The 20,253-nt window shown below is 40.0% G+C and overlaps 1 protein-coding gene across 1 annotated transcript in view; it reads right to left on the reverse strand.

Annotated features, from left to right (window-relative positions):
* Window positions 1–20,253, reverse strand: part of EYS (eyes shut homolog) — a 1,484,071-nt gene that overhangs the window by 33,755 nt on the left and 1,430,063 nt on the right. Inside the window, 3 exon segments of the mRNA XM_034648271.1 lie at window positions 85–179; window positions 181–246; window positions 10,642–10,768. Coding sequence (XP_034504162.1) covers window positions 85–179; window positions 181–246; window positions 10,642–10,768 — 288 coding nt within the window.

Here is a 20,253-nt window from a genome sequence, read left to right on the forward strand (position 1 = left end):
GATTACTATATATTTTTCATTTTACTTTTCCAAAAGGAAACTTAGTTAATTTGTGAACAATCGAAACATGAAACTCTGCCTTACCTTGTTCACAGTAGATTCCAGTGGTTTCCAGAGGACAGTAACAGGTGCACCCATGAGGCCCTGGAACACAAGCTGCTCCTTTGCTACAGTGGTGTAGCAGGGTCACAGGTGGAGATGGTCTCTGTGCAGAATTCTCCTTTCCATGCAGTGGGACAGTCACAGCTGTAGGTTGAGTAAGAAGGTCACATGGTGTGAGCACTTGAACAGAGATGGATATACACTTGCTGATGTTAACTTGGCAGCTTTGACCAAGGTTCCAAGATAGAAAAGATTTTTTACATCCAAGTGAATTGTGGTCCAAACTACCAAGAGCTAACCTGTCAAAGGAAAGAGCTGATAACTGATTATAGGATTACTGGGCTCCACATAAAAAATTAAAAAGGGTTCAGCACATGGAACTTGAAAGCAACTTTAGAGAACCATCTCTCTGGACAAAACAGCACTGGACGTCCCTCTCCCTGCCTGACATCACCACCAAGGGAGAGGCTGTGAACAGAGTCGCTGCCTCCTAACCTTGAGCCTACACAAAAGAAATCCAGCTTGTTCCTTGCTCCCTCACCTTGGTGGACACAGAGGTCCAGCTCCTGGGGCTGCAAAAGGAACTGTGAACCCCTCCAGAGGCGAGGCCTCTGGTAGTGAATCCCAGGGATGGGTTGTGGCACTCTGAGTTAGGATCAGCTTGGGGACATACAGAAGGGATCTTGCCCAGAGGGTATTCTGGTAGCTGAAGAGACCTCAGCAGTGAGAGGCAGTTAGTATGTTGGGGGGGGGGCAGAATCAGAGAGCTCACGGGGACATCCCGTTTTGAAACAGACTGGATTTAGAGAGTGATATTGCGGGCAGCCCAACAGGAAAGCGATGGACCCACTAAATGTAGAGATGCCAGATAAAATGTAAGGCATCTAATTAAGTCTGAACGTCAGATAGACGATGAATAATTTTTCAGTATGTCCCACACAATGTTTGAATTTCAGATAAGCAACATTTGAGATATACTGAAAATTATTTGTTGTCTATCTGGAATTCAAATTTATCTGGGTGTCCTGTATGCCCCCCACCCCCGCAAATCTGGCAACCCTATATACCAAGGGCATATGAGAGAAAGGGTTACTTTTCATCCCTGCCAGGCCCAGGGAACACTAAACCATCAGACAATGTCAAGGACGTCCATTCCAGGACGTGGTGTGTGCCGCCGAGTCAGAAACCACCGGCCTGGGAAAAGGTCGCAGTAGCAGATCACAGCTCTTTCGGAGACCTGCTGCTCACGTGGTCAGCCCTGGCTGAGTCTAGGCCAACAGTCATGGAAAGTGAAGTGTTGTTAGTATTTTGAAGTGGCCCCTTTGAATTAATGAGCTGAAAGTGTATCTGCAAACTGAAGCGTCTATTAGTTAAGCTAAAGCAGAAAATTCAACAGGGGGCGCCTGGGTGGCACAGCGGTTAAGCGTCTGCCTTCGGCTCAGGGCGTGATCCCGGCGTTATGGGATCGAGCCCCACATCAGGCTCCTCTGCTGTGAGCCTGCTTCTTCCTCTCCCACTCCCCCTGCTTGTGTTCTCTCTCTCGCTGCCTGTCTCTATCTCTGTCGAATAAATAAATAAAATCTTTAAAAAAAAAAAAAAAGAAAAAAAAAAAAGAAAATTCAACGGACCCCCCGTGTTTTAATCCAGGTCCAAGAAAAGGATGACTCCTAAGCAGGTTTAAACAGACAGCGAGAAACAAAAGTAAACTTACTTTATGAATACATCCACGAGTCCAGAGTCAAGCTGATCCGGCCTCAGTTCATTACAATGGTTTTTACTTCATGGCAAACTACAGACACGGACATCAACAGCGCTGCTGGGGTTGTTGAAGGCATCACCAATAGTATAATTCCTAAAGTGAGCAAGTCAAGATAAGACAGGTAGAAAACAGAAATATCTTCAGTTCTCTCTTTTCTTTAGGCTGGAACAATCCTCACAGACTCTGAGGATTCAAGGCAGCTCCCGCAGCCTGCACTAGGTTTCAAGCAGTCCGTGACGGTATCTGTCAGTATCAACACGGGACACATTATATGCCACGTGGAGGGGGAAGGAAGGACAATGAACACTCTTTCTACAAACATTATTAACCACCTTTATCATTTTATAGAAACATTAGGGGAGATTAAACCAAAAGAAGAAAATCAAAACCACTTGTAACTTCTGACCATGGTGAGGCTGACATTTTTTTAGCACTTGGCATGTATCTTTCCACTACTTTCTATAAGCAAATTTTAACATTCAAGATGCTGAGAAAATTGGATGTTTACATGTAAAAGAATGAAACTAGACTCCTATTTTAACCACTTAAAAAAATTAACTCAAAACGGATTAAAGAACTAAATGTAAGACCTGAAACTGTAAAACTCCTAGAAGAAAACAGAGTTTTTAGTTTTCCTTTTCTTAAAACATTATATAAATGTAGTGATACTAACTGCCTTTCATTCAGGATTACATTTTTGGGATTCACCCATGCTGAAGCATGGAACCACTGCATTAACTGTCAATACCATATAACCTGATGAACAGAAGTTCCTATCTTTTGTGTAGTTGAAATTTCCATGTTTTCTTTTACGGTCGGCATTTTTAATGACTTATTTAAGAAAGCTTTCCTTATTTCGAGGTCAGAAAATCATTATTTTATGTTGTCTTCTCGGATTATAATTTTTTCCTTTTACATTTAAGTCTTAATACATCTGAAATTATTTTTTGTGTTTGATGTGGGGTTGGAGATCCAATTACAGTTTTCCATGTGGATGACCAATGGTTTCAGTTCTCTTCATTGACGAGTTCGTCCTTTTCCACTCACAAGCCCTGTCCACGTGTGCACTGTCCTGTCTCTCTCTATCCTGTTCCATCAGTCTGTCTAACCTTGTGCCAAGATTCACGCTGTCTTAATTTGTCCTGCTTTTCTAATAGGTCTTGATAACTAGAACGGCAAGTTCCGCTATCTTGTTTCTCTGTTCAGGAGTGTCTTGGCTCTTCTTAGCTCTCCGCTCTTGTACATCTTTCCCTTCAGATTAATCCCAAGTTCAAGATAGGCCAATTTCCTTGCTTTCTCCTTGTCTGAAATAAGGTTCATTTTTCTTTTGTTCTTACACTGACTGTGTGGCTTTTAGGAGTCCCAGGCCTCTGAGGAGTCTGCTATTAGGTCCCCTACCTCAGGCATTCTGTAGCCTTAAAGCAGGTCCACTGTAACTTGTGCAGCCTTTAAAGGGTAAGTTCATACACGCTTCACGTTTTAGCAGGAACTCACGGCAAAAGTCAACTTTGATGCTTACTTTTGAGAGTCTTGCGTTCGTTTCATTTGGAATCTATAGATGTGTTGTTTTCACTTCAGGCAACAGTGTTCCGAATGTATACACTTTATATTTTATTCGGATTTCAACGTTTTTATTTGGGAAGGTCATTCAAGATGTGTAATACCCCATAGTTCCACAAACACAACTCCTTATTGTATATTCACTAACATCTCTTCCACAACCTCACATTCAATGGTTGAATGTTACTTCACTGAATTGATAAGATATACTTTATTCTTATAGTTTCTTGTGAGATACTATGTTTTTAATTTTTTACTGTCTACAAACAGCAGTGGTAAAACTCTTATAGTCAAATCTTTATTTATTTAAAAGATTTTTATTTATTTATTTATTTATTTGACAGAGATAGAGACAGCCAGCGAGGGAGGGAACACAAGCAGGGGGAGTGGGAGAGGAAGAAGCAGGCTCATAGCAGAGAAGCCTGATGTGGGGCTCGATCCCACAACGCCGGGATCACGCCCTGAGCCGAAGGCAGACGCTTAACCGCTGTGCCACCCAGGCACCCCATCTTATAGTTAAATCTTTGTGCACATCTTGATCACTTCCTTTGGATAAATTTAAATATCATCGTGACTTCTAGGCTTTGGACACATAGTCCAACCTGCCCTCCATAATAATTGTACCAATTTACATTTCCATCACCTGTGAATGAGAAGGCTCCTAAAATAATAGATGTGTATATACTCAAAAATATGAAATATTGTATAGGCTTCTTGTTCTTTATTGACCCAATAATTATTTCTTCAAATAAAATGATTTAGTGTTTGCCTATAATATTTACCAGAAACAAATTCATTTTAAGCTCCTATATTTTCCTATATTATTTGGCAGTCTAATCATATTTATGCCTCACCAAAATTTATTTTATCAACTTAATTTTTTTTTTTTTTTTTAGTATTTACCATGTGTGCATCACTGTCATAGGTCATAAAGGATGGGCAGAAGATGTGTAAGGAGTGAGCTCTGGCCTCGGCGGAGGTGAGGGATGCTGGAGTAAAGCACCATGGGCTGCATATGCTGAGGAACCGAGTGGCACAGAGAAGTGCTGCCAGATCCAAAAACCAGCAGGGGAGTAACTTGGGACAGAATTAACATTACCACCACACGTTCAATAATGTGCTGTGAGGCTTTGGTGCTGGGGGTATTCAAAACAAAAACTCTTGCCTATTTGGAACTTAGAGGCCTAGGTACACATGTAGAATGGTAAAAAGGCAGACAACAGTGTCTGAAGATATTGCCATTTCATTAAATAGGGTGTTTAGGGGAGTCCTGATGAAAGAAAATTTATATGATGATTGTATCTAAGTTAGTATTTCTGCAAAAAAAGTTTGAAAAGTTGCATAAGGTTCTCCAGAATGGAAAGTAATAAAATACAGACTTAATCTGCTACAAAATCACATATTGACTCGAGTTATTGTTTGAAGAGCATAGAAAACATGAAATATGTAAAGACCTTTTCTACAAAAATAGACCGTCTTCTGGCTCACAGTCTTTTCCTGCGGCCTTCCCCAGGATGGCCCCTGCGCAGGGATGCCTCACGTGGGGCACTGCTGTCCTCCCGCGGGGACCCAGGTCAGCACAGGCATTCCACTGTGTGCATCCTTCTAAATGTATCTGTGGACTTTCAGATTTGAAAATCTGCTTTGGCTGGATGGTTTTGATACACGTTTCAAGTGGTGTTTTGTACAATGGAGTTTAGACTTCAGGAATGCAGAGTGTGTGCAGAGCCTTCCCGGGCTGGCACAAGGTGCCTTTCCAACTGCCTTCTGACATAGGGAAGGCATGATAGGCACTAAATACCTTTTTGGCTGTTTTCCTGTAAATGGTATTTTTTAAAAAAATAAATTTGCTTTTCTCCTCCTGTTCAAATTGACAGATTTCTTTTCAAATTAATTCTAAAATAAAAAAACTTGAACCCAAAATAGACAATCTTACCAATTTCATAAAAGAAATAAAGGTATAAGAATTTTTATATAAAAACAAAACTCTTAATATCGTTACTTTTTAATGATGATTGCGCCATCTAGTGGGTCATTTTTATCAACTTGAAAAAAGCTAAGCACAAAATCTCATTGCTTTATAGACCAACATGACAATGGTAAAATATTTATTTTTATATTAAATAAAGCTTAAACCGCACTAAGCATAATACAGATGTTATAAACTTATTTGAAAAATAAATCTTAAAATAAATGTGCATATGGTTCTTCTCAGAATTTCTAGGTCTGAAGCAATTAGCTTTACGTTTGAAGATTTAAAAAATTATACTCAAATACCATATACTGCTTTCTCACATTATATTTTAAGAGATGTTTTCATCATAATGATTTTATGCAAGATCAAATTTTTCTTTCTGGTCCTTCCCTGGCTTCTTTAGCACCCTGTGAAAGGCAGATAATAAAAAGTCTCAAATCTTTATTCTTTATTCTCCACTTTGGATGACAATATTTTTCTAAACCTTGAAATTAATTCATTAACATTTCTTCTTTTAATCCCATATTTACTACTTTCCTTGAGGAAAAATCGGTTTTAGAGAGGCATGTGTGTGAGGTGGGTGTCCATAGAGTGGAAAAAGCAAGAAAAAAAAACCGAAAGAGAGGTAGACATTCACTCATTTAAAGAATGTTTGTTACCATCAGTTTTTACAAGCTAAGTGCCTGCCACCTGCTTAGCACTGAGCATTCCGCAGCACGTAAGGTCCCATTCTTTGGCTTCAAGGAGTTGCTCTTCCTGAGAAGATCAGATTAGTTAGTAGACAATTTAAATATTTATTTGTTTGACAGAGAAAGAGAGAGAGAGAGCACAAGCAGGGGGAGCAGCAGCGGGAGAGGGAGAAGCAGGCTCCCGGCTGAGCAAGGAGCCGGATTCGGGACTCCACCCCCGGACCCTGGTCACTACTCGAGCCGAAGGCAGACGCTTTACTGACTTGAGCCACCCCGGTGCCCCATAAGCAGACCACTTAAATACATGGGACGATCGCTAAGATGAATACTAGGGGAGCCCGTGGGAAGGACACCTAAGCAACTTTCGTGAGTTCAGGGAAGGCTTCTGAAGTGAGATTTGCCTACAGGAATGAGTGCCTCGAGAGGAAAGGGCAGTGGAAGATTAAGCTGGAAGAGGAGCTTTGAGCTCAAGGGCTTTGAATAACAGGCTGAGATAGTTCAACTTTTTTCAAAGATTTTTTTTTTAAATTTCTAATTAATCTCTACATCCAGTGTGGGGCTCGAACTCACAACCCCAAAATCAAAAGCCACAGGCTCTACTCATGGAGCCAGCCAGGTGCCCCAAGAGAGTTCAACATGGGGAACGACGTGACTGAGGAGGCATATTTTAAAAATATTAATTTGGTACGTATAGGATAGCCCCACGGTGTAACAATAAACTCTCTAGTGATGTAAGTTCAACTTTAGTGGGATCTTACTATTTTTTTTTAAAAGATTATATTTATTCGCTTAGAGAGAGAGAGAGTGGGGGGAGGGGGTGAGAGAATCCCAAGCAGACTCCCCGCTGAGCGCGGAGCCCGACATGGGGCTGGTCCCTCAGTCCTGAGATAATGAACTGAGCCGAAATCAAGAAGTCAGACACCTGACTGACGGAGGCACCCAGGCGCCCCAGATCTTACTATAATTTTACCATTAGACGAGATTGCGGGCATTCAGGTGGTATGGCCGTGGACTATTTTTACCATTAGAACAGGGGCTGGCAAACTTCGGCAGTACGCAGTTTGCTTTGTGGCCATGCGGACTCTGTCGCCACAACCCCGCCAACTGCCGAAAGCAGCCGCAGACAATCCACAGTGCACGGGAGCGGCTGTACCCCAACACAACTTTACCTACAAAACCAGGTGATGGATCAGATGTGGCCCACAGGCCACAGTGTGCTGACCCCTGCACTAGATCATTAATTGCATGGGGGCAGAGATCAGGTCTGTTTTGCCCTCTTTTGTAGTCCCAGGGCCTAAACCAGTTCCTGGAATATGGTAATTTTTCTCTGAACATCTGGGGAATAAATAAATAAGTAAATGAATGAGTCATGGCCGGGGCACAGGGAAGTGGATGGATGCAGAGGCCTGGGCAGGGAAATGGCTTCGAGGATGGAGCGGTGGAAGCAGATGCCACAAACATCTGGTAAACGTGGGTTTGGAAGATGAAAGAGTATAGTAGCAGCAAACATTCACCGAGGCTTACCGTGTGCAGGCATTCTCCTTAGCACTTTCAGTGTATTAATTCATTTAATCCTCCTTACGATCCTATTAGGAGGATACTATTATCATCCTCATTTTGCAGAGGAGGAACCTGAGGAACAGAGAAGTTTAGCAAATTGCATGGCGATTTGTGGCTGAGGGAGTCCACGCATTTAACTGCTGCTCTATGTCTCTCAATCTATGGAAATCTTTGGGGTTTCAAAATTAAATGACTGAAAGGATGTGGTGCCATGATTGGGAATAGGGACATCTGGAGAATGTAGTTCAATGGAAACAAAAATCTTCTTTTAGCGACACTGAGTTGGAGGTGACAGCAGGTGATAAAAGGGCTTTTTTCCTTTAAGCATCTAGTGACATGGCCCTTCAACTTGATAAGAAGCGAGGACCCAAGACAGATTTGTGATTAAGTAGAACAGCAGACAAATGGCTGAAGCACCTATTGTATAAGCCAAGAATATGCAAACAGTCCTGAGGAATCACTGACATCATACATGGACCTGTTTTCTCAAGTCCATTCCGAGAAGGTTAGCGATCCTCACTTGTTAATACATCAAGAATAGTTTGTGGGTTCTTCTGTCTCTACACATGGAGAGATGCTAACACAGAAGAAAGTGTTAGGCGCTTGAGAAATATGAGTAACAGCTGGTCATGATGGCAATCGAGAGTTGAGTATTGGAGTATTTTACTAATATAGTTAATTATTTTACATCTGTGCATTTAGAATGAAACTGATTTAAATTTCTAAATTGCAGATAAACTGGGCTTTATTGCCAATTTTATAGTTCAGAAACATCTATGGATTAATATTTTCTTGTTGTAAGAGATATTCAACACGAAGAATTTAATTTTCTTGTAGTTAGGCAATTCTAAGACTTCTGAAGTTTAGGGTGAACGTTGACATATAAAAGTTAACTGAAAATGAGATGATGGAAGATTTAATATTCTGTATCTGAATATCACTTACACATCATTCACTTGCTTACTAAATATTCAGCAAAGGAGAAATACGGTGCACCCCTCTTCATTGTTACCAGGGTGTGTACGAAGCAGAAAACATGCTGTCGCCTCCCAAGGGTTTTATGATAATTTATTTACAACAAATTATTCGTATGAAATATAGATGATAAATGTAAAATATACTATTCAAAGTTTATTAGGGCCTCATTTTAGTGCCAGGCACTGTGTTAAGTAGTTTGTAGCTAGTAACTCATTTGATAGGCATAGTAACCCTCTGAGGTAAATGCAATTATTAGTTTTCAATGTGCAGTCAAAAAACAGAGATTTAGAGAAATATAACCCCCAACCACCTTTTTCAGTTCAGCACATAGGTTCTTAATACTTTGCATAAGAGAGAGTCTTTTATATATGCTGAGGCTGATGAGGGCAAATTATTAGAATCATCATTGTGAGATGAGTACAGAAAGAAAAAGTTCTTGGAGGGGGGCGCCTGGCTGACTCAGTCGGTAGAGCATGTGACTCTTGATCTCGGGGTTGTGAGTTTGAGCCCCATGTTGGGTGTAGAGATTACTTAAAAACAAAATTTAAAAAAAAAAAAGAAAAAGTCTTTGGAGAAAATTTACCTTGAGCTGGATCTGTAAGAAAGTTATGGTTACAGATTTATGGGTTTTCTGTGCATAAGCAAAACCACAGATACAGTACTTAAAATGAAATCTATGGCATGTGATAATAAACTCATGTGAATAATGGAATTCATGCATGTTATTTAGCAATAGATGGTCACATAGCTTAATGGGCCCCACTTCTGCATATACAACTTACTTCTCTGCTATTCGAGGGAAAAGAGAGACATACCGGAATCTCCTCCTTAGACCATCTGTTGTACTGAATGGCTTCATTCTATGTTGGTTTGCTTTCCTTTATGATTTATTTCCATTTCAGTAATAAGTTGGGAGAATAAAGTAAGTGTGATATGACGGATATCATTTTATCTGCCAAAATTTACTGGATATCAAATGACATGCTCAAGATTCGAGCCTTTGAAAAATATGCAAACAGGCACTCAAACAACGACCCTCACTGTACCGTGGAGTGTGACCAGGACTGACCATGCTTGCAGGGAAGGGCTGCCATACCCGTGCCACCTGCTGAGTTTCCCCCAGCCCTCCCTTCTTCGCTGGTGACATCACTCACCAAACTCTTTGACGACCCCTCACGGAGCGTAGAAGGATGAGAAGAAGCTACTCTTTACCTGCTAATAAAAGCGCTGGCAGTTGTCTGTGGGCCCCAGTCCTAGTGGTTCTGTCCTCCACGTGTCAGGGCCGAAACATTGTTTATGTTAACAGTGGACTCAACTTCTCTTAGTGAGGGAATTGTCTTTGGGAAACTATTTCACGAGCTTCTTGGAGTAGATGGTGGGCCCTCGGAGCACTAACGTGAGCATGAGCCTGGACTACCAAGAGAAGACAGCTGAATTGCTCTGCCTGGGGCCAGACGCGAAATTTGGTTTGTTCCAACCGGGAGAGTCAGTTGGAGCAAAATGAAGCAATGACAAGAAGACAAAGATTAAGCGAAGTGGAGCGGCCATGTATTTATTCTGCGGGGGTGGGATGACCAAAACACAAGTCGAAAGTTGTTTAGGTGGCCATAATATAAACAGTTCCCTTCTGTAGCTGCAATGCACCCCTTCCCGCTGCACCAGTATAAACCAACGGATCTATAAGAAGCATGAATGGTTTTGTTAATTTAGTAGAAATCAAATAAGTTGCCACTTTTAGGCATACACTGTATGGAGTAGAGTCTGTATGGGTAGAAGGGAGGCATGGAACCAGAGAAGGTTTTGAGAGATTACCCAGCCCTCCTGGAATCTGCATTAACCTTGGAAACATCTTTGGACCTTCACAGTGTATGTAGCTCTCAGGGTCTGGGAGAAAGCCACTGACACCTGAGCTACACAAAAAGCAGGAGAGAAAAGATATTCCCCTTAAACCACAGTAATAGGGAGGCTTGCTAAAATCAACACTGAAGTCTTACTTCTGACTGTTATTTTCTCGCTACTTTAATAAAGGAACAGAAAGCACGAACTTCTTTTGGAATTTACGTCGTTCAAACACATTTTCCACAGGCGGCATCAAATAATGGCTTTGCAGAGTTTTGGCAGCTAAGAACGGAAGGTGAGGAAAAACTGGAATAAAATACCCCCACATTTTAAAAGTAGTTATCTATAAGTGGTAGAATCATGCTATACTTTATTTTATACTCTATGAATTTTACAAATTATACAAAATGTATATTATATGTACTATTGTTCTTTAATTCAAATATATACAAAAGTAGAAAAAAATAGTATTAATCAACCTCTTTAACCAGTTTCAAATGATTTTTAGCTCTTTAGTTTCATTTGTTTCTTTGTCTACTCTTTTTCTTTTTTGGCAAAAATGGTTTGAAGTAAATCCCATTTATCTGTAAATACTTCAGTATATATCACTAACAGGTAATGAACTTAAAAAAAAACCGCAATCAAATATTAGTATCATAACCAACAAAAATAACATTAATGCTTCATGATCATATAATTTTTGTGTCCAGTAAACTATGATTATCTCAAAGAAAGTTTCTTTGTTGGGTTTTTTTTTTTTTGACAGTTATCAGGATCCAAATAAGTTCCAGAAGAATCTGCAGAGTATGTGTCTTATGGCTTGTTACCCAGATAAAAATTCTCCCTCTGCATTTCTTTCCATCCATATTCTTTTTGTATTGTTTGTCCAGTAGAATTTACCATATTCTAGATTTGGTTGTTTACACCCTTATAATATCATTTAATTTGTTTTCGTCTATTGCCCTGATTTTTCAGAGTCTTGTGGACGTAGAGGCTTGATCAGATTCATGCTCAGGTTTTTCACTGTGTTAGAGGCGGTACTGTGTAGGTACGGGCAACCCAGGAGGCAGGTCATGCTTGCTCCACATTTACTTATGACTGGCCAGTTGGTTCAAGTGGTGTTAGCTTGATCCAACCATTATACAGTTTTCTATCAACCTTTCATTAAATGATTCAAGCAGCCGTTATTTTCCCTGATGGTTATAAAATGGTGATATTTCTAATTTCTATTATTTATCCTGCATTTAAATTGGCTCAGTTCTTTTTTAAAAAGATTTTATTTATTTATTTGACAGGGGGAGAGAGAGCACAAGCAGGGGGAGCTGCAGGCAGAGGGGAAGGGAGAAGCAGGCTCCCCGCTGAGCAGGACCCTGGGATCACGAACTGAGCTGAAAGCAGATGCTTAACCAACTGAGCCACCCAGGTGCCCCTATCAGCTCCGTTGTAATAAGAACGACTTCTCCTCAATTATCTGGCTAGCTACTATTACTTAGTATTAGTTACCTATTGCCACATAATAAATTACTCCAGACCTTAATGGTTCAAGGCAATAATAATCATTTATTGTTATTATGGACTCATAATAGGTTCCTCTGCTTTCAGGATTGCCACCTGCAAATTTGTTGTCTGTACAACCACCAGAAGGACTATAGAAAATAGAGCCTGACCATTATTAAAAGCGCCCAGTGGGGCGCCTGGGTGGCACAGCGGTTAAGCGTCTGCCTTCGGCTCAGGGCGTGATCCCGGCGTTATGGGATCGAGCTCCACATCAGGCTCCTCTGTTATGAGCCTGCTTCTTCCTCTCCCACTCCCCCTGCTTGTGTTCCCTCTCTCGCTGGCTGTCTCTATCTCTGTCAAATAAATAAATAAAATCTTAAAAAAAAAAAAAAGCGCCCAGTGGATAGAATCATTTAATCCTTAAATCTCACAATTTAAGGAAGGAATAAGTGCTAATGACTTTTTGCTAGCTTTGAAGTCACAAGTTGTCATTTACAGACTATCTTATTATTTATAGGGTCAGCCCTATTCAGTGTGGGAAGGGACTGCAGAAGGATGTGTCTCTTAGGAGGGCCACTTGGAGGCCAGTTACTATACTCTTCATTGGAAAGGAAGATTGAACCTATCCATCTTTCCCTTAGTCAGATTTCAGAATAATGAATGGTACACTAGCAATTTGCATAGGTGACAAGTTTTTGTAATCCCTTGGTGGAATATGTGTATGGAGTATCATTACAACCATGTGTATTTTATATATTGGCATGTTTAAATCCATTACAGACATTATTCTCTGGGATTCTGAAATGGTCCTATCTTTGGCCAGTGGGAGTCTTAAAGTTGGCTTCTGTCTTCTTTTAAAATCTCCCTAGTAGTCTCTGATGACTCTCCTGCTTTCAGGCACAATATGCTCCAGGATCATATTATACGTTTCCTACCCCAGAGCTGAACGTCCAATTATACAAGAAGTCCTGGTTTATTTATTTTTATTTTTTTTTTAGAAGTCCTGGTTTATTTTTTTGTGGAAAATGCTATTTAGAGATAACGATTTTGGTACTAGAGTTTTAATTCCTACGGAGTTACTGTTGTTTCTAGATTTCTTTAGTGGACATGGCTAGGAAATAAGTACTTTAGGGGGTGCCTGGGTGGCTCAGTCATTAAGTGTCTGCCTTAGGCTCAGGTCATGATCCCAGGGTCCTGGGATTGAGCCCCGCATCAGGCTCCCTGCTCCGCTGGGCGCCTGCTTCTCCCTCTCCCACTCCCCCTGCTTGTGTCCCCTCTCTCACTGTCTCTCCCTCTGTCAAATAAATAAATAAGTAAATAAATAAATAAAATCTTTAGAAAAAAAAGAAATAAGTAGTTTAGAAGGAGAAAATTAAGCCATGAATTCATATGTTATTTCTAGTTCAAATTAAAAGTGAGCAGATTTTTACTTTTTTTGATTTTATGTCTAAATCTCTTTTCTCTTATGCTGAAAATCTTGGTTCCTGATGAGAAATATTAACATAATTACTCCCTTGGTTTATATCTATCTATTCATTCATCCACCCATCAAGCTATCTTGCTATCTAGCTATTTTTATCTTTATCTGTAGTTTCAAAATAATACCAATGCTACCACTAATATGAAGACTATAGGATGTATTATAAAATATCTTTATGGTTCTTTTTGTCCTTATGATATAACCCAGTGTATAGTCAACTTATCATCAGTTGAACTAAATCTCTCCTAAGTTATGCTACCAACTTGAAATACAGTTAAGACTCATTTATTTCCTTATTTTCTTTGAATGCTTAAGAATTCCTCCTTTTTTTTTTTTTTTAATTTTCCAGGTAAAAATCTGACCTAGTTCCAAATAAACACTTCTTGTTCTCTTCCTCATTCTATAGGTGACCATTCATATTTTTTTCCGTAATCTGCCTCTGTCTTTTTTTTCTTAGAAAAACATGGGCACATGTGTATGTGTATATGTAATACACATATCTGTATGTATGTATTAATATCTATTTTGTCTATATCTATTATTCCCTTTTCTTGCATGCTTCTTTACCCTACTTTTTTCACTTACTGTATCCTGAGGGTCACTCCACTGCAACGTAGCAACATATAAAGATTTTTATAGCCATGTCCTCTGTTGTATAAACGTTCTCTAGCTTTACCAATCAGATACCGAGTGACTCACATCTTGTGTTTAAACAAACAGTGTTTGCTCTAGTAACGCCAGCGTCTGCTTCCCTACAGCCTCACCATTAGATTAGACACATTTTTGAACTTTTTCTTAATCTCATAGGTAAGAAAAAGTATTAGCCTTAACTTGGAATCCCTAGAAAACAGAGTCAAAAAGCAATTCCACCAAAATGAAGGGGTACTCTGCCTAGCAAGCAGGAGTGAGAGAAGAGCAAAGTGAGGGGAAGGAAGAAAACCAAATGGAAGGTAGTGAGTTATCCAGCTGGCTACACCCGCTGGCTGCTTGGAGAGGGGGTGTTTCTCGAGGGGCTGGGGAGAGCTGTACAATTCTTTGGATTTCTGGGCAGGAGGAAAAGCACAATAGGAGCAGACAGGGTGACAGCTGGCCCTGTCACACCTCGAACAACAGAAGATAGAACTCACGTTTTGCTGCCCTGGCTTTGAAAGACTAAGGAACATTTTGAGCAGGAAAGAGGAGAGAATTTTTAGCAAGACTCAGAGGGAGGGGAGTTTAGGGAGCTGGGTACTAGTTGGCAAACGATTGCACCATCCCGCAGAGGTAGACTGCACTAAACACTGCTGGGTGAAATCAGAAGACAAAATGGACAAAGAATTCTTAATTTGGAGAGTTTGGGGGACCCTAGAGGGTCTATGACTGGGCACTATAGAGTTTGGAAACCTCCAAAATTTTATGCAAATTTTTGTGTCCTAAGCATGTTTATTTTTCAGAGGAAATGATTTTTAGATTTCACCTGATTCTCAGACATCTGGGAGCCAAAAAATAATCAGGAAACCCAGGCTCAGCGAGATTCTGTGCTCACCGATAGATTTATGTTGTAAATAAGTCTCACTTACAAACTTAGTGTAAATCTCGGGTGCCTTTCATCTCTTACAGCCACATTCGCTCTGAACTCCTACTGTACTTACTGTCTGTGCAGCTCACTTTTACATTTTGGTGGTTTTTTAAGTTTCGGTTTTCCTACACTGTGCTTTTCTTAAAGGAACATGCCTCATATGACCCTCCGTCATCGTCAGAATATGACTTCGAGGTATTAGAAGAAACTGAGGCATATTAAACATTTTGAGTTTATTTGAGCAAAGATTGATTTGAACCGGGCAGCCTCCAGCCCAGCAGAGAGAAAGGAGCTCCGAGGAGCTGCACCAGATGAAAGACTTTTCCCGGCAGAAGGCAGTGGGAACAAGGAAGTTACACCAGCAGAAAAGCAGGCCGGTTATGGCACCGTCTCCTTCCTTCAGGGGATCGCAGGGGTCTGTCAGGCAGATTATCTACGTCATGCTCATCAGGGGGTTCCTGATGGACTGGTTTCAGATTCCACTTCTGGGACAGCCTAAACTGTAACGAAGTCAAGTGTCGGTTTGGTGATGCAGGTCTGAGCATAAGCAACTCCATTTTGGGCCTGCTGTGTTGTTTTTAACAAAGGTCAAGCAAAATGCAATTTAAATGAAGCAAAATCTGCTGAAAAACATGTTGCACAAAACACATGTACATATATGGATAAGTTACAACTAAACAAGTCTCTTCTTTTAGCCTTGGCTGCCGACTAACAGCAGAAATAGCTTTACCGCTTCTCTCTTGCCTCAGAGCTCATCCCAGGAGCATGCAGGCCTTCCATGAACTCCGCCTTGTTATGCCCTCCTCTGAGACACTGCGTTAGCACACCCCTACGTCTGTGCACGCTGACATACTTGGAGCAGGAAAGCAGGGCTTGCAGCCGTTTACGGAGCCCCGGAGTCCCCGCCTTATCAAGCCCGACCTCCCACCTTACTTGGCGCAAGACTTCCCCTTATCTGTCCACGATGCCTCCTACTCCCAGCTGTGAGGCAGAGAACCAAAGGGAGCATTTTGAGTTCTTAAAAAAAAAATGTATACCATTCAGCTATGCATTGTTACGACACTCTGACCACGTTTGAGATTTTGCATTTAAAATTTGTTCCAAACACCGTGAAATTATGCTTCTGGGTGGGGACTTGCCTCTTGAGCACTTAAAAAATATTTTATTATGTGTGTTAGTTATTTTTCAGAAAAAGGCCAAACCTTAGCTTTGATCTGTCTATACTGTTACCTAGAAATTCAACTGAATAATACTCTGCTTCAGGTAAAAAACAAAAGCGTGGAGCCATGTAAAGTTAAAAGCCTGGGATACAGGAAGATGTCTTAAACACCATTGAACAGTGTATTACAAGAAAACATCTTCTTTAGAAATGCGGTTCGTATTATTGATATTAGAGCAGAATTACAAAACTTACCGAAAGAAGTCAGATTCTCCATAAACTCCTGCTACTAGAGCTGAATGTCCGTGAAGGGGAACCTTAATATTTTTAAACAGCTTTATTGAGGTATAATTTACATACCATGAAATTCACCTCTTTTAAATTCAGGGAGCTGTACTTTTAATAAGTCATTAGCTATAATACTCACTACTTCTGACTGTACGGTAGTGCTTCACATGTAGTTAATATGGTAAATATTTTGTTGTTATTTTAATAAGAAGATCCCAAACATTGGTCCCAATTTTGATGAGAAACATTTTAGAATCCCGTAAAGAAACTTGTCCGAGGTGTCATTCCCCTCGTACGTGATTAATCAAGGCTATTTGTTACGCAAGTCAAGGCTCTCATGTTGGACCAGGAGATACAGCTTCCCACCCACACAGGAACTGAGGAAACCCCCAGGGTCTGTGTTATGAGGCGAGTTACTTCCAATTTGGAGAAAAAATGAAATGTCAATTGAAGACAACTTCATTAAAAAAAATTAAGAATAAATGAACAGATTACATCCTGGAGCTAAAGAGATACTTAACACTTTTGTTACCTTATCTATATTATTCGCTGCTTTTAAATTCATTTCTTGTTATTTAGGTTCTGGAGAGAGTTTTGATGCAGGAACTAGAAGATTTGATTTGGGGGCTGCTGTACTACTTTTACGGTGCTGGTTTCTCCTCTTGATTCACTTGTAATCTCTGGGGCCTAGTTCCCCATCCATTAAATTGGGGCTAGGATGTCTGCCTTGACTATTTTAGGAAGATGTGATTAGGAGCAATGGAAATAATGTATGCAAAAATGCTCTGGTAGCTTCCGACCTCTGTGCCAGTGTACGGTAGTACTTTTATCACCACAGATCAAGACAGTTTTCTATATTAATCAAAATCATCTGCAAATAGTTCTAAGTGTCTATCTACACTTGACACTGTATTTTCCAAGGTAAACACTTGTGGCTTTTAAATGGGAACAGTTAGGCTCTTTTTTCCATATGGGATAATGACAAGTTGGAGTGAATTTTCTACCTGGGCCTTCAATTTTCTCTGCTTTCTTACTGTCACTTCCCATTGTTTATTATCACATTCTCTATTACTATCAGTTTATTTATTATCACATTAAAAGATAACAGAAACATCTCATAGGTGACCTGAAGATTGACCACATTTCTTTAGAGAAAGTGAGGTAAGTTTGTTCTTTTGAATAATTAAACTTGGTTATAGAGCGAACTAGAATGCATAAGTTGTAAAGCAAACCTAAAAGTTTCATTAAAAATTGTAAAGAAGTAGCAATCACAATGGGTTAAGCTAATTCAAACATATATTGCTTTATGATGGTGGTGCCCCAAGCCTCAGGTTTTGTCCTTAGTACTTCCATGGGCACGAGCACATTACACATTTTTTCTCCACAAGTTTCCATAAAATTCAGCTAACGCTTTTAACTTACTGTTTAGCATATTAGGTGTCTTGGACATTCTAGAACACATCAAGCTTTTTCATACTTATTTTGGATTAATTTAGATTTGACTCCCCACTGACCTTCCTCCCACAATCATAATCAATAGATCATAATATACCATAAATATTTCTCCGTAATATCTTCTAAATTAATTCTTTCCTTTTTTATGGCTGTTTCTTAAAACCAGGCCCTTCATAATGTGCTTAGATTTTCCAAAACTGTCTCCTAGTGATTTCCCAATATATCCATGCTGCAAAGGGATGTCGACAGGATTGTCTTTACCATGGCTTTTTCTTGCCCAGAAACTGCTTTTGTCTCATTCTTGAGGACAAGCAAATCTGTTATCGATTGTGTCAATTTCTCATTCTTCTATACCTCCTCGGTCCCATTTCTCCTAGCTAATCAATTACAATATTCTGTTTAGTCAGTTTGGCTTCATTCTCATGATCATCATGGTGTCATCTTGCTTGTCCCTACATTTGCACTCGTGCTTAGAACCTTTGGAATAAAGATTCCTTCTACTTTTCTATTGAATAGCTACTCACTGGTTCATTAACTGAACAAATAATTAATGAATGCCTATTCTATGCTGGGCAACTCTTGAAGGTGTGAGTGATACAATGGTAGAATGAGAGATAAGGCCCGTCATCAGGGGAAAATAATAACTAATGTATAAACAAGCTAACAAATAAATAAAATTAGAGAGTAATATTTATGGAGAAAGCAAAATATGATGATATGATAGAGAATGAATAGAGGGAGGGATAGTTTTGGGTTGATCTAAGGGAGCACCTTCCTGGGAGGTGATAAGGAGGCGGCAGCCAAATGGAGACTGATGGTAAGGGTGCCCCCTGCTGGAAGATACAGTGTACAGTTCTAGAAGCAGAAATGAGCTGGGTGTGTTCAAAGGACAGAAGTAGGCTAATTGGCGTTGAAAATATTTTAATAAATTTATTAGCCATTTGTATTCCTTCTTTTTCATTTGTTTATTATGTAATTTTTTCTCTATTCGCCACTTTAAACATTAATTTGGAAGACCTTCTTACATAATGAGTGTATTAGTTGTCATATACTGTTAATACTTTTTTCAGTTTAATATTTGCCATTTACTTTTGCTTAAGGTGAAACTTTTATTTTTTTATGTAGAGAAGTTTATAGCTTTTATTTTGTCACATTTCTCTTTTTTCCCCTCAAGGATTTATCTCTGCATATATCCTTAGAAAGGGCTTTCTCAGGTATACACTGTATGATCTTACTCATATATGGAATCTAAAAAAGTCTAACTCATAGAAGCAGAGTGGAATGGTGGTTGCCAGGGCCTGGGAGTGGGAGGAATGGGGGAGATGTTAGCCAAATGGTACAAACTTTCACTTATAAGATGAATAAGTCCTGGGGATCCAATACACAGCATAGTCCTATAGTTAATAATACTGTATTATACACCTGAAATTTGCTGAGAAAGTAAATTGTAAGTGTTCTCACCACACATACATACAAGGTAACCATGTTAGGTGATGAATGTGTTAACTTGACCATGGTACTCTTTTCACAATGTATATGTATTCCAAATCACCACGTTCTACACCTTAAATATATACTGTTTTGCCAATTGTATTCAGTAGGGCTGGGAAAAGAAAGAAATTCAACACCCCAAGATTAGGAAACTATAAACAAAAAGGAAAGTTCAACGAAGGCTGTATATGGAACTGTCTGGGATCCTGAAATGTATTATAATTTTACTCCTCTGCTTTAGCACTTACGGTTTGTTTATAAATTACTTTTAAATCAGGATTCCTGGGTGGCTCATTTGGTTAAGCATCTGCCTGCGGCTCAGATCATGATCCGAGGGTCCTGGGATCAAGTCCCGCATCGGGCTCCCTGCTCAGTGGAGAGCCTGTTTCTCCCTCTCCCTCTGCTGCACCCCCTGCTCTCGCTCTTTCACACTCTCCCAAATTAAAAAAAAAAAAAAGTACTTTTAAGTCAATATGGTTATCAGGCCATAAATAGTGTCTTTAAAATGAGAAAACAGGCGTGCCTGGGTGGCACAGCGGTTCAGCATCTGCCTTTGGCTCAGGGCGTGATCCCGGCGTTATGGGATCGAGCCCCACATCAGGCTCCTCGGCTATGAGCCTGTTTCTTCCTCTCCCACACCCCCTGCTTGTGTTCTCTCTCTCACTGGCTGTCTCTGTCAAATAAATAAATAAAATCTTTAAAAAAAATAAAATGAGAAAATAAAGGGTATACTGGACTTCATTTTTGAAACGTTCAGGAGCTAAAAGCATGGAATAATTCCTCTTGGTGAAAAAGATGGGTTCAGTTTTGAAAGGTCAAGAATTTACTTTCCAATTTAATTTTCACTGGCATTTTCACTGACA

The sequence above is a fragment of the Ailuropoda melanoleuca genome, chromosome 19 (assembly GCF_002007445.2).
Source record: "Ailuropoda melanoleuca isolate Jingjing chromosome 19, ASM200744v2, whole genome shotgun sequence".
In the NCBI taxonomy this organism is placed as follows: Eukaryota; Metazoa; Chordata; class Mammalia; order Carnivora; family Ursidae; genus Ailuropoda; species Ailuropoda melanoleuca.